This window comes from Anas acuta, chromosome 2 (assembly GCF_963932015.1).
Source record: "Anas acuta chromosome 2, bAnaAcu1.1, whole genome shotgun sequence".
Taxonomy (NCBI): Eukaryota; Metazoa; Chordata; class Aves; order Anseriformes; family Anatidae; genus Anas; species Anas acuta.
The window spans coordinates 137800838-137814778 of record NC_088980.1 but is presented as its reverse complement, the minus strand read 5'-3'; the positions used below and the strand labels follow the sequence as shown (position 1 = coordinate 137814778).

Sequence of the window (13941 nt, the reverse complement as noted above, 5' to 3'; positions counted from 1 at the left end):
CAGTTCAGTATATACATAGATTACGTCTCATCTTACTGACAAGATAAAGCAATCTTTGTTTTTATCAAGTTCGTTAGAAAGTATCAAAGCAAATTATGTTCCTAATCATACTGCATCTTCTTTGAGTTAAATACACCAGATAATATACCTCATAGCTGAACCCATAACAAATTACCCTCACTGAAATTCCATCCTCACATTATCTGGCTCTAAATTTATATATTTTTTAGTACTTCTTAGTTCTCATTTGCTATGGTACTCGTGCTTTCATATAAGAAAATTGTGAGCATCTTACACAAGGCATAAAGGCATAAATATATTCATATATAAATACATTGTAATAAATTCTGTGGGAGAAAAGAGAAAATTCTTAAAAACTGTAAGCATCTTCAACTTCAGAGGTAAGTACCCCCTCTTCACAGCCCTGAAATGATCAGCCATAGAACTTTCAATGGAGAAGTAAAAGAAGGATGTGACTGTAGTTTGTAGGAACTTGAATAAAACAAACAGGTGAAGAAAGGCAAGTCTTCATAGTAGTGGAAACATTCATATAACAGAGTAGCTAGAAATGCCCTATTGGTTAGAAGAAAAAAAAACCAAAACACACACACATACACAAAAACACCTAAGTTTAGACATTGAGAGGTAGTTCTCAAAGTCAAGCAAACTGGGTGGAGAACTGAAGAAAAAGGGTCACATAGTCTGTTTAAATGAGTATTCAACTTAGCTATTTATTCAGGTATGTTCTGTATTAGAAACCAAATATTAGTATATTTCAGAGATGAAGACGTTGAAAACGTCAAGTCATTACTTTCCAAGACATATTGGTTATGTCATTAGCATACTGTATTTTGGGCAAAATAAACAGAGCTAACTATCAATTCATAGACCAAATATGTATACTTACTTTACTATACATACTATATAAAAATGGAGAAAAAGAATCAGGAGTCAAGTTACTAATGAGTTGTGGCAATAAAGATTGTAATCACAGATCCTTTTTAGCCTGGACCACCAACTAAATAACCACAAAAGGTAGCCTGTTTTCAAGCATATCAGCAGATAATGCCCAGAACTCTCTGGAGAATACATGATTTCACTCCACCTCTTTTTACTTACCAGCATGATCTACCACTCTAACTATGTTTTTGGTTTACATAGTCTTACATACAGTTTTACTGTTTACAATATTTATGAATCTGACATGATCTGCACTAGAAGTGAAATTTAACAATATTTTTATCACATTTAATACAAAAATGGACTTACCCAATTGGTCTTGAAACAACAAGCTCCACCTGTGGCTCAGGTTTGGACTCTAAAATGATGTTATATACCTCCTCAAAGGTGGCTCCTTGTAGTAGCCTTCCATTCCATTCTAATACTTCATCACCTGTAATTTCGGTAATAACAGTCTGCTTAGTAAGTCTGCTGTGAACTTAACTGTGAACAATTTAATCCATTTATTGTCATTTACCGAATTGTGAAACCTGTGTTGGCAAAAAGTTTGGGAGTCCTTCATACAGGAAAATCCTAAGTATTCAACTTTTTCTGCAGCTCTGCTCTGAATACCTAAGGTTCCATAAGGTTCAGCAAAGCAATAACATCATCCATAGGATCACTATTGAATTAGATACAGCTCTTACTTATAATGTTAGTTGTGGTTTAAAATAAAACCCAAGATGCTCTTTAGAGAATGCAGATCTTTAAAACAGCAGATCTCATCAACTTGCTATTTTGAAGATTCATTTACCTCTAGAAGTTTAGTATTTAGTGTTCAGACAGTTCTTATGTTAACATTTAATATTTCTTGCACATACTCCAGTGCAGCAATCCATGGTTCACATGTTGGGATAGAACCAGATCCTAAAAATTTCTTGGCCAAGATGGTTTTGTTGGCACATTTGTGATATCTTGGCATGGGTCTAAATAAAATATACTCCATAAGGTGACTGGGCAGGATGTCAGGGGAGTATTATTTTGAGTATGAAAACATCAATAAAAATGTGAAAACATAACTTTGAACAACATGAGATTTTATGTATTTCAAAAAAGCAGTAATGTCAGTAATAATCTAGTACATGAACATCAGGTTGAATTCTGCAGCAGCTCATCACAACTATTCAACATAATTTGACTTCTAATTAAGCTCACTTTCTTCTTATCACCTTTAGAAAAGAAACTCAGCATTACAGGTCTATAATGGATACATACCTGGTCTAAGATGCCCCACTGTATCAGCTAAGCTTCCTTTTTTAACTTTGGTGATAAATGCGCAGAGTCGACCTGATTCAGTCATCTTTCCTCCTACTACCTGTTTCAAAGAGGAATTATTTTCATAGCATGAAAAATTATTTAAATGACTTAACCATACAGGCAATAGAGAACAGAATTCAATGACTTTTCTGGTATTCAGGTAGCTCAGATAAGGCAGATAAACTTGAAAGAAACACCACAGAACACTGGCTATGGTAGGTTATGTTTATATAGCTATTCCAGCTACCTGAGTAATTTAAGGACAATGCAAATACAGAAAGTGAAATACTTCAAGCTTTCACTGTACTATTTTTTACTGTACTGTATATTTTTGTAGTATAAATTGGCACCCCAAAAAAAAGTACACTATGGTTCATTAGACTGCTTACTTCAATATTTTCAAGCTGTAAATAGATTTATTAATGTAACGGAGCCTACAACATTCACACAAAACATTGAATGTATCTAACAATTAATCAAATCCACTTCGTGATAATAAACAATGTACAAGTACTAATAATTTTCAGTCTTGTGCGTTTAAGATGTAGCAAATCTATCGGAGGGGAAAAATTTTAGAAAACAGCTCTTTACAGTAGTAGACTTTGCTCAGGATTAAAGTGTCATTAACCTCCAGATGTCCCTCAGATCTTCAAAAAAGATTTATTTTTCACATTTCTTCCATCTTTTGCAGGACAGAAGTTACACCACGCTGCAATGCTCAATACTCAAGAAAGTGGACAGGGTTCGGCTTGCCTAGCAAGGATGCAATTAGTATCTTGCAGAGCAGCCATTCTCAGCAAACTTGCAAAAACATGTCCAGTCTTTCTGTAAAATACAACTTTTTCAGAATGTCAGGGACCCTGTGAAATTCCTCTTAATAACATACAATGTCTTTATACATTATTTTTGAGATGAAGACATTATAGATATAGGTAGACTATGTATTATGAGAATTATGTATTATGAGTTCTTACATTATGAAGGTAGCTAGTTTAATTGAGAGTTTTAAGTAATTCCAAAATTATTCATTACCAACCTTCAATCCAAGCATTGCTCCCGAGTCTCTCGGCACACTTCCATCTTTCAGTCGTTTATTTAACAAAATCCGACCGATGAGACGGTCTCCATCTTTGGATGGTTGCCAAGTTACTGGATGCTATCATATGGTGTTAATGGAAAATACAGTGAATAGGATGTTAAAGAAAAATATGTCAGTAATGCTTTTCATTTCCTGATATATTTTAAAAATGCAGTGAAAGTGTTATGATTACACTAATATGTAATATATCAGAATGACTGAAAACTGTGCTTGTAAAGATTTATTTGGACATGTAGTCCCTCACAATGTATTCCTAATATTTAGTAACATTATCTACTTTACTTAATCCAAATTATAAATATCTGTAATGATCTTTGCATCTTGATGAACAGATACAGATAACGATGCATAGTTACCTACACACAGAGACGATCACACAAGTACTGACAAAAACAACTGTAGAGGCCAATATCAAGAGTAACACTGAAAAGGCAAGTTTAATTCAAAAACTTGATGCAAGACACAGATTTCTTCTTTTTCCGCTATTCCAAGCATATCAGTTTTCTCTAAGACTGACAAAATTTTTCTGTTTTTCTTTCTCTCATTAGTAATATATTAAAATTATAGAATATGTTAATAATTACATTCATTGCTCTGCATTTAGAAGTTTCTTGGATTAATTACTCCACATACAGAGCGTATGAATGTATTACTATTCCATTACTACACATGGGCACACATTTATGTTGGCATAACATAATTACTAAAATTTAAAATAATATTTTTATTTTGTGTAATCATAGCACTTTTTCACTGACAACTACTACTTCCATGCTCTATTTCATGCAAAACTAGCAGGCATAGACAAATTTGCTCCCATTACACGTAATAACTCGAAAATGACTGATCATAATCTCTACCAAACAAAACACACAAATAAAAATCAACAAAGCAGATGGCAAAGCCTTTAATGCTGCACAGTACTGCACAAAAAATGGCATGGCAACAAAACAAAAGAACAACCATGACAGTGAAAGGGAAAAAAGAAAAACAACTTTTCCGTGCAGAGAAACCCAATTTTTCCCTTTTTCACCTGGGACTTAAACTATTAATTTAATTTCAGCCCCAGGAGTTTGAACATAGTAAATCAAATAAGCCAATCAGTAGAATCCTTGTTGTTAATTACTTCACACTTGAAGGTAATACCATGATAGGCTATTATGCAACCAAGAACAATGTCTTGTTTTTTGTTTTTGTTTTTTTTTTTTCTTAGTCTGCCAAACCATAAAAGCTGCAAGCATGCAGAGAGTTTTCATTTGTTTTTCTTTTCTGCACCTTAGGAAATGCTACGTTGTCTCTAGAAACACCCTGTCTTTTACTTTGTGCACTATTTTAATGAGTGACAGAGAGCAAACAAAGACCAAATGAGCAGGTTAAAATGCAGGCTCCGTAATCTCAGTACCTTCTCGCTATGGCTATGTTCCTCGTTTAGAGTTGTGCTACTACACGTATCTACCCCAGAGTCTTTTATCTGAGGCTCAGACCATTCCAAGTCCTCTTCCAAAGAGTGGCCACCAAAGCACACCATTTTCTTTTGTCTCTCGGATAAGGTGTTAGAATCCGACAAAACTGCCTGCTCACTAGTTTTTCTTTTTCCCCTTTGACTGTCCCCTATAGATGTGGGATAAAAAAAAAAAAAAAAAAAAAAAAAGGAAACAAAAAAAGAAAACATGCAAAGGTGTAAATAAAACAAAGGAAATGTGAAATGGTAAAAGAAACTAAATGGTAAGGCTCCACATGTCTCACCAAAGACATTGGGGATGCCTCACTGCTATGCCAAGACGTATGGTCCAACCAGTTGTAATCCATGTCTCCTGCGAGAATCAGACAGACAAGATAGTGCAGTAAAGGAAAGGTGAAAGAAAGGACAGAAAAAGATACAGTAAAATTGTAAAGACTGCTGGTTATCCTATCTGATTCACACCCTTTGCTAGCGGGACTTGGAAAACAATTCCAAGAAAAAGTTAAGATGCCAACAACCGAGTACGTGGCATATAAAATACAGTGAGGAAGTGGGTATGTTTGCTTGGGTATAGGTGTGCATATAGGTATGTACAGCGTAAACCATCACTGGTTGATGCTTTATATATAAATTTTTAAATGTTTGCATACAGTTAGCTACAGTAAATTAAATGAAAAGGCAATTTGCATTGTATTCATAACGATTTTCAGAAAGGAAAAAATTTGATTACAGGACAGGTTTTCATCATAAACTACAGAAACGGTTTCTGTTTCTTGTCTTAAGGAACAGACTTTGCTTTTCCATTACAAAATAGTATTCTTTCTGATCAGTTCCATAAAATACTTGAGCAATGGTATGGTATATTTAGCTGTACTGTAGATGATGTTTAAGATGTGTAAGAAAAACAAATATATAAGATATATTATAAAAAGCATATCAACTTCACTTGAAATTCCCAGAGAAATGTCTACTGGTTAAATATCAGGGTGATACTTGTAAGTATAGGTACCTTGAAACTGAGAATAAACATTAGGATTCTAACAAGGGATATATGTCTTTGCATATTAGAGAATACGAATTTGACATGTATGGCAGGCAGATGATAAGGAGAAAGGTTTAAAACACAGTCTTAAACAAAAAGCCTAAAAGCTGCTGTCCACAGGACTGGGGAGTGATTTGTGTCTTTTAATAAAGCATTAGCATTTGTGTAGGAACCTTAAATCATGAATTGTGCCCACACACTTTGAATTATCAGTGTTCCTTTTTGGTTTTTTTTTTTTACAATATTGTTACTACATGCTACATGAAAAAATATTTTGTTGCTGTGTGCGAGATACGATTAGGATATTGTGTGCAGGACCAAATGTTGGCTTTTGACCAAGAGAACACTAAACCAGTGCAGTTCCGCTCTTAATACAGCCCACAAACAGCACTTTTCTATTTCCATTACCTCAGATCCTGCTTTGATATTGCTCAGCTACTTCCTCTGAAACTACACCAGAAGGTTTGTGAAATATAACTACTGGGTCTAAGCACAGCCTGAAAATTTGTCTAGAAAACCTTGCAGAAATGATACGCAGATACAACCCCATAAAACTAAGCTACAAAAAGCTAATGGATGCTTTAGAAAAGTAACATACAGTCTCCTCAAAAGAATTTACTACATACAATGAGCAATATGATTTTTTTTCCCACTTGTTTTCTCCTAATACATACAGTATGTCATCTGGAAACAAGATCAAGTCTCACTTCCATTTTAAAGAAGGACATGAATTGAATATCACGGTTTTCTTTTTAAACAGGCACTTCCAGTTTGAACTTAGTCCTAACATTTTGCAGAAACAAGGAGCACATTGGACATCCTTTCTTTTCAGAAAAGGAATGCTAAGGGACCTCATGAAACTATTCCAAAGCTTTAATTCATTCATATTTTCTAAGTAATAAATAGGCCTGCTGAAAAAGTGCAAAGTATTTTTCTTGATTCTTTGAAGGGAAGGTAACATTTTAAATGGGAGCTTCTGATCAAAGCTGCCCTCTGTGTATGGCAATTAACTGCATATGGCTAAAAGTGCAGTGACTACATATGGATAAAAGTGCGGGTAACCTGTAAAGGGAAAAAGAAATATTCTTCTGAAAACTAGTATTGTTTTGAAAAAGGTATTCCTGGCAAGGAGCTTTCAGGGTTTTCTTACCTCCAGCTCCACAAACATTGCTTCAGGAGAACAGAGTGAAATCATCAGTGAGCACTTGAATATCTACCTTTTACTGTACTAAATATTTAGAGATACGGAGAGATATGGGGAGATGGAAAGAGCTCCCGTTTACACAACTGCCTAGTTTACAAATCCTGATTTTAAAATGTATTTTAAAAGTTCATCTTCACAGAATGACAGTGTGGCTGAGGCGGGCAGGGCCCTCTGGAGCCAGCTGGTGCCACCCGTGCCCAAGCAGGGACACCCAGAGCAGGGTGCCCAGCACCACGTCCAGGCGGCTGCTGAAGGGCTCCAAGGAGGAGACCCCACAGCCTCTGGGCAGCCTGTGCCAGGGCTCCGTCACCCGCACAGCACAGAAGGGCTCCTGGTGCTCGGGGGGAGCCTCCTGGGGGCCAGGTTGTGCCCAGGGCCTCCTGTCCTGGCACTGGGCACCACTGCACACAGCCTGGCTCTGTCCTCCCTGCTCCCTCCCCTCAGGGATGTACAGACAGTGATGAGATCCCCTGGGCCTCCTCTTCTCCAGGCTGAGCAGTCCCAGCTCTCAGCCTCTCCTCACAGGAGGGGTGCTCCAGGCCCTCCATCATCCTCATGGCCTTCTGCTGGACTCTCTCCAATATGTCCATGTCTCTCTTGTACTGGACACAGATCTCCAGGTGTGCCCTCACCAATGCTGAGTAGATGGAAAGTGGAATCTTAAGCAAGGAGAATTCATCTCATTACAGTAACGATGACTTTAACTACAGGAACGAAAGGCATGTGAGCCCATACTATTTCTTCCTATTAGTTATTTTCTGTGTTGTCAATACAATTTCTACGCCCAAAACCACAGTCTGACTGAAAAGTTGTAATTTGGCTCCCTGTAATTTGCCACCTAATTCTAGGAGCAGAGCACTGAAATGAAATGGGCTGTATAAGCAGAACAGTTAAACCAGATCATTCTTACTAATTCTAATTCCTGCCTATTTCTGAGAAATGGTGTGTTTTCATTGAAATTACTACATTTAAATGTAGGTATCTATTGTTAAGGAGTAAAAATCAACCACTGCAAATTAGTGGCCCTGTTTTAAAGTTTTAAAATTGTCAGCAACAACCCTGAGTATTACTTATATTCCAAAAGAAGCCAACAGAAGGGAATCCACAGGTGTAGTTATTACGTCCTCGCTGTTCTCCAGTGAACGTAGCACTTATCTACCCTTTATGAAATTCATCTGCATTCTTAATGTTCACACACACATTATTTGTAGCCATTGAGCTGTGCCAGCTCTCCTATTCATGTTTTTTTTCCCCTATAAATTAAACAGTTTTGCATGAACTTGTCAAGAGCTAGGATTCCTATCAAACTCAACTTTCAGTTGTTTGTCTACGTAGGAAATAGGAAATAACTTGTTAAAATAGGAAAATAAGTTATTGAAAAGTTGACTCAAAGACTGAAAATAACTACTTTTCCAGTAACTGTACTTCACAGCAGAGATGTGCTATACGCATACAAGTTCATCCTATAGGTGTTTATATGAGCAAATGTTGAGCAGTGCTGGGCTCTAACAGTCAGGGCTATGCACACCCACACTTGAAACATACACACTGTCTTTTAGTTACGTATAGAAACTCTGGATTCTTTTTCTGTTTTTTTATTCTTTTAACTAAAGTTAACCAAAATAGTAAGACACATATGTTAATAGATACACATATACCTGAGTGATAACTTGTAATTTTTAAAACTTTCCATTCATACAGTAAAAATAAAATACGTTGATTATTTTACTACAATAGAACTTCCAATTTTCTTGTTTCAGGAACAAAACAAAACAAAAAAATCTTACAGTAAGTCCTTCTATAACTTGATAACTTCTTGCAGCCATCTTTCAAATACTGACTCTAGAGACCTCTAATTCTTTTCCCTTAGTTTTGATTATTTATTGTATGGATCTGTACATCTGGATCAATGAGCCTATGTTCCTTTTACCATCAGTAGTGGGATGTAGAACTTTTTAAGGTGTGGTTCATTTGACCTGTTCTAGATGTGCACTTCCAGGTGCAATAAATCATACCTTCATCACATCCAAAATGTCTTACTTATCCTCTGCTATTTTTAAAGGAGGTTTCAATAACTCCTTCAGATGGTTATCATCTTTTCCCTAGGAGGATCCTACTACGCCAAGTTTCAGTTTTGACACAGCCTCAACTATTTATTTATATATCCAAGAAAATACCAAAATAATCATAAAAAGGCCTCAGGACTCAAAGATCTAATGAAAGGAAAGCCAACTGGACTGGTTATATACAATCAGAAATGCCAAATATTTCTGTATCACAGCAGCAGCAATGTAGACTAAAAGGATCTCTGGACGATAGAAAACTTTTTGCTTCTGTGTTCAAGTGTTCAAACACAGGTCCCTGGCCCCATTGTAAGACTTCCACTTACTGAAAAAGTTTCCAAGTGTCCTCTCACCCATATGGTGCATCCACCTACTATTATGTATCCAAGATTAGACCCACTTAGCCCAATCTGCCCAATGTATTAGATTAGCACGTAGAAATTACATTTATTTTGCAGCAATTTTGCAACTCTCTATCAAATGGCAAGCCCTGAACCTACACCTGCACTAAGGAACAAATGCAAGATTGACATGGTTACCAGATTAAACCACTCCCAATTCTTGCTCTACTATTTTGATCTATTTTTTTTCCAGTCAAGATGTAGAAAGCTGTCTTTCTCTTTATTTTAGTTGTCTCACAATAAACACCGATTACTCTAAAATTAAAATGGTAAGAAAAAAACAATTTCATACCATTTGTCCAAAACTGTATCATTTTTTCCATTAGAAGATGTAGCAACATTTCAAAAGAAATCATCATAGAAATTAGAAACGATAAAGCCACTGTAGTCTATGTAGATTTTTTCCTTAACACTGCATTAAGAGTCAGCTAAATAACAGATTTTAAATACTATAAAAATTAATCAAATGCAGTCAAACTGTTATTAATAAAAATATTTAAACTAATAAAATATATACACAGGAAGACTGTCTGGAAGCCCAGTGGTGTATTACATTTCTGTAAGACTATAATTGCTTAGTACAATCACACTTTTTTAAGGTACAATGAATGATTTGATAAGATGCCTGGACATCATTTTTTTGGTGCATGTTCTATGAATATTAAAATCTTGACTGGGTAAAAGTTTTGTGAAATCTTGTAAAATTAAAAGTAGTAAATGTAAGACATATTTTTTTTGTTTCTCTACAAGAAAAACTGTTAAACCATAATTTTACCATAACACAGACATTGAATCCTTAATTCTGACTATCAGAGAAAACGCTTTATTTAAATATTTTAAATATTTCTTCCACAATAGCAGATGCTTCACTATTGAGACAATGGGGTTTTAGGATGTGCAGCAGAGATGACTCAGGAAAAATGTCACCTAGTTGATAAATTATATAAACTACAGTATCAAAGCCATCTTTCATGGAAAAAGGAACAAATATATTGCTAAGCATCATACAATCTCAGCTAGTGTCATTATAACAGCATGCAGATGCCTCAGGAGTTCAGGAGTGCAGCTGGATACAAGAACAGACATATGTGAGTTCTGCTCTTATTAATGTCATGGACAAATCAGGCTGGGAGAGAAACCACATCACTGACCTAGCCTTTCTCTATAAATGGCAGAAGGCTGAAGCCCTGTAAGCTTACAGGTTTCTAGGATATTTTGTTTTTACTGTCTTTAGCCTCTATAGCCAAAACCAAGCAGGCAAAGGAAAAGGTTTCCTTCTTCTTCCACATTTCCACACGGGAACCTGCAGCAAAGCCCCATAGTGACAGGAACCTTGAATGGCAAAGTGTATTTAAAAAAAATAAAAATCTAGTAAATTGACATTCCCTTTCCATTTTACTGCTTGATTATGTATTTTTTTTTTTTTGCTTCTTAGAACAGCTTTCCCACCCAGAAATACTGCATTTAAGTATCTTTTAAAAACATTGAAAAATTTGGATCTAAAACACACAGTACGTGTCTACTGCTTCTCGAGTTATTGGCTCCATTCATCTGCGTTATTTTATGTATCTGCTTTAAGGCTGACATGAATTGTAGCCAAATCTGTTTTTCTTCAATGACAATAAAAGAAGTGAATGTGATTACCTTGGCTGCAGATGTAGATGTCTGTGGGAGTCTACATTGAAGAAGATGAAACCTCACCTCTGATGTATGGATCCACAGATTTATAGGACTGCTCCATTTGATAAAGGGTCAAAAAAAAGTGATTTTCATAACCCTGCAAAACCTCCCTTGTTAATGACAAACAATAGGTGTACTCTTAAGGTCGTGTGGCCAAGAAGGAAAGGCATAAAAGAGAACCTACACAGTTAGAAGAAGATCCTGAACAGTAGAGAGCTCCATCCCACAAAACAGGTAAGAGACTAATTGAGGCTGTGCACATACAGATGGCAAGAATGATGACACAGAGCGCCTGAGGGCATTGACTAGAGGTACTGCCACAGAAAAAAAAATCTTCTCTGGTCTACAGAGAAAGGGTAGATAACACTCATGATAAAAATATGTATGTGCACTGTCACTCAGAAGCAGCAGAATGTCTTCTGAGATGAATTTCTGAAAACATTCCTTATGATGGAAATGCTGGCAAACCCTTAAGCACAGCAACTCTGCATTTCTGTATAATACAGAAACATAAACTTTCTACCAACAGAGACCTTTTTTGAAGACATTCCCTGACAATTTATATGCTTATGGAATATCTTACTATACCAGTTTGGGTTTTGGCAGTATTCTCGATGGGGCAGTCATTAAGAATTTTAAAATCTCTTGATTTCCCCCTTTTTTTTTTCCAAGTGAGGCTGTTTAGTGGAAGAGGTCACTAAGAAAGAAGACACTGGTTCCATTCCATGAAAATGTAGCCTTGTTTTCAAATACTAGTAGTACTGCTCATCAGAAAAGATGTCAGTCTTTATGGAAAGGATTACCTAATATAAAAAGTGAAAAGGTTTCAGCATGACTGTTTTGTTTCGGTTCTCTTTCTGAACCTGAGACTTAGAATCACTGTTGAGAAAAGCATACTTACTGAAAGTATTTTCTTAGGTATGTTTTGCAAGAAGGATTTAATACATGGAAAGGACTTTCTTCATATTTAGATTTTCCCAAGCACAGGCTTAATTAACAGTCAAGTATGTTTTTATAAAGGTCTTTTCATGAAATAAATGGAAAGAAAGCGTATCAATACAGCATATACATCTGTAATGACGGATTGTCTACTTCCTGTAGAAAGCTGCTGCATATTAAAGTTAGCGGGATGGAGCTTAACAGAAAAGTGAAAAAGAGAGAAACCTGAGAATTTCTTAACTTAAGTTTACACTCACCAGACTCGTACTGGAAGACATGTGGCAGCACAGAGGCACGCACCAGATGTCCTCGTACACTTACATCCATGCCTCTCAGAGGACACCAGGAGCGTGACCCAGTTTGTCACACCGTGGCCTCTGCCACGCGATGCAGGGCACTGAAACTCACACTCTGGGCCACCAAGGAAATGGGCTGGTGTGCTGAACAAGTCAAGTGAAACAGCCAGACATCTTATCCTGGGGACCCAGCCCACCACTGCCAGTTGCTATCTACTTAATGCTCAAATCTTTTAGATTTGCACACCCCTGTGGTGTGTTCCCTGCTTGATTTCTAGCAGGAAAAGCTGAAGTAACAAAGAAAGACATCCTACGGACATCTCTCTTGTGTTATTAAGATGTTGTCCTAGGAAGATGTTTACTCCAAATTACACTTCTGACCATTCTTGCAGCATTTTCACTTTCCCATTTCCTTTTCCTCTCTTTGTAGGATGCTTTGAGCTTATGCCAAAGTATTTCCAGGATAAGAAAATTCCTTCAGCAGAACACAAAGGGAAGTACACCGCAGAAAGCTTAGAAGAGACAGCAGCTCTAGGCAGTGCCCAGAAGTAAGCATTCAAAAGCAATTTTCTATATTATTATTCAGTCTAAATTTTCAATCCCTTCTTACAGGGCATGCCTTTTTCCATTTTCTTGCCTACTCACATCCACAACAACCACACTTATATTCATGGGCTGACCTCACACATCTTCCTTGCCTATCTGTCTTTGTCACGCATGCCTCCAACCCAATCATCCAGCTGACAGCTTCATTGCAAGCAAGTCCCTCCTTGAACAAGCATCAGCAATACCAACTTGCCTATACCTGAATGAGAAACCCTTTGAAGGAGGAAAGTAGCACTATTAGTAACGCAGGGCAGAGTAAAAGCTATCAATATCATTAAATAATCCTGTATCTGGCCTTCATTTCAGCAGCCCTGTAACACAGAGGGCATTCCCATCACCTAGAAGTAGGCAGCCTAGTTGGGTGTGATAAATAAGCCTACCTCTCTTCACAGACCTCCCTACTGAAAGCTAACGAGCTCTCAGATTTAATGCACATGGATATTAACCACTGTCTGCAAGGTTACGAAAAGCTGTGTTTTCCATCTGGCTGGCTCAGAAAATGGATCACCTCGGAAAACGACTGCTGGGGATGCACAGCTCTGTCATACAAGTGCAGAAGATCCAATGGTTCTGGGATGTGATGGAGCTGCAGCACAAGCGGGAGCTCATCTGCACATGTTCAACAAATTCTTTCCTCCGATGTGAAATTAGATCAGGCACATTCAAGTGTCTTGCTGCCAACAGCAAGGCAACAGGAAAAGCTGCCAAGCCAGTTGGAAACTAGCCTTATAGCAACCTGGAAGAGAACCCAGCTTATAATTGGAGAACCACGAAAATTTGTGAGCAACAGCTGCAATGTTTAAGAAACAGTTTCAGGTCTTGTGTGCTCATGATACCTGTTTTCTGTTCGATTTTTGTATTTGTTACTGATTACTTTACACTCACCAAAGGAG

General features: G+C 36.9%; 1 protein-coding gene across 50 annotated transcripts in view; it reads right to left on the bottom strand.

Moving 5' to 3' along the window:
- The window catches only part of RIMS2 (regulating synaptic membrane exocytosis 2), a 447566-nt gene that overhangs the window by 206414 nt on the left and 227211 nt on the right, over positions 1-13941 (bottom strand). For 38 of the 50 annotated variants that reach the window (XM_068672461.1, XM_068672466.1, XM_068672422.1 and 35 more), the window contains 4 exons: positions 4758-4966; positions 3293-3412; positions 2215-2314; positions 1270-1393 (listed from right to left, as the gene is read on the bottom strand). In XM_068672461.1, the coding sequence (XP_068528562.1) occupies positions 1270-1393; positions 2215-2314; positions 3293-3412; positions 4758-4966 (553 nt within the window). Of the gene's footprint in view, positions 1-1269; positions 1394-2214; positions 2315-3292; positions 3413-4757; positions 4967-5101; positions 5170-13941 lie in introns of all 50 variants that reach the window. The other 12 variants (XM_068672439.1, XM_068672442.1, XM_068672472.1 and 9 more) reach the window with 1 other exon arrangement.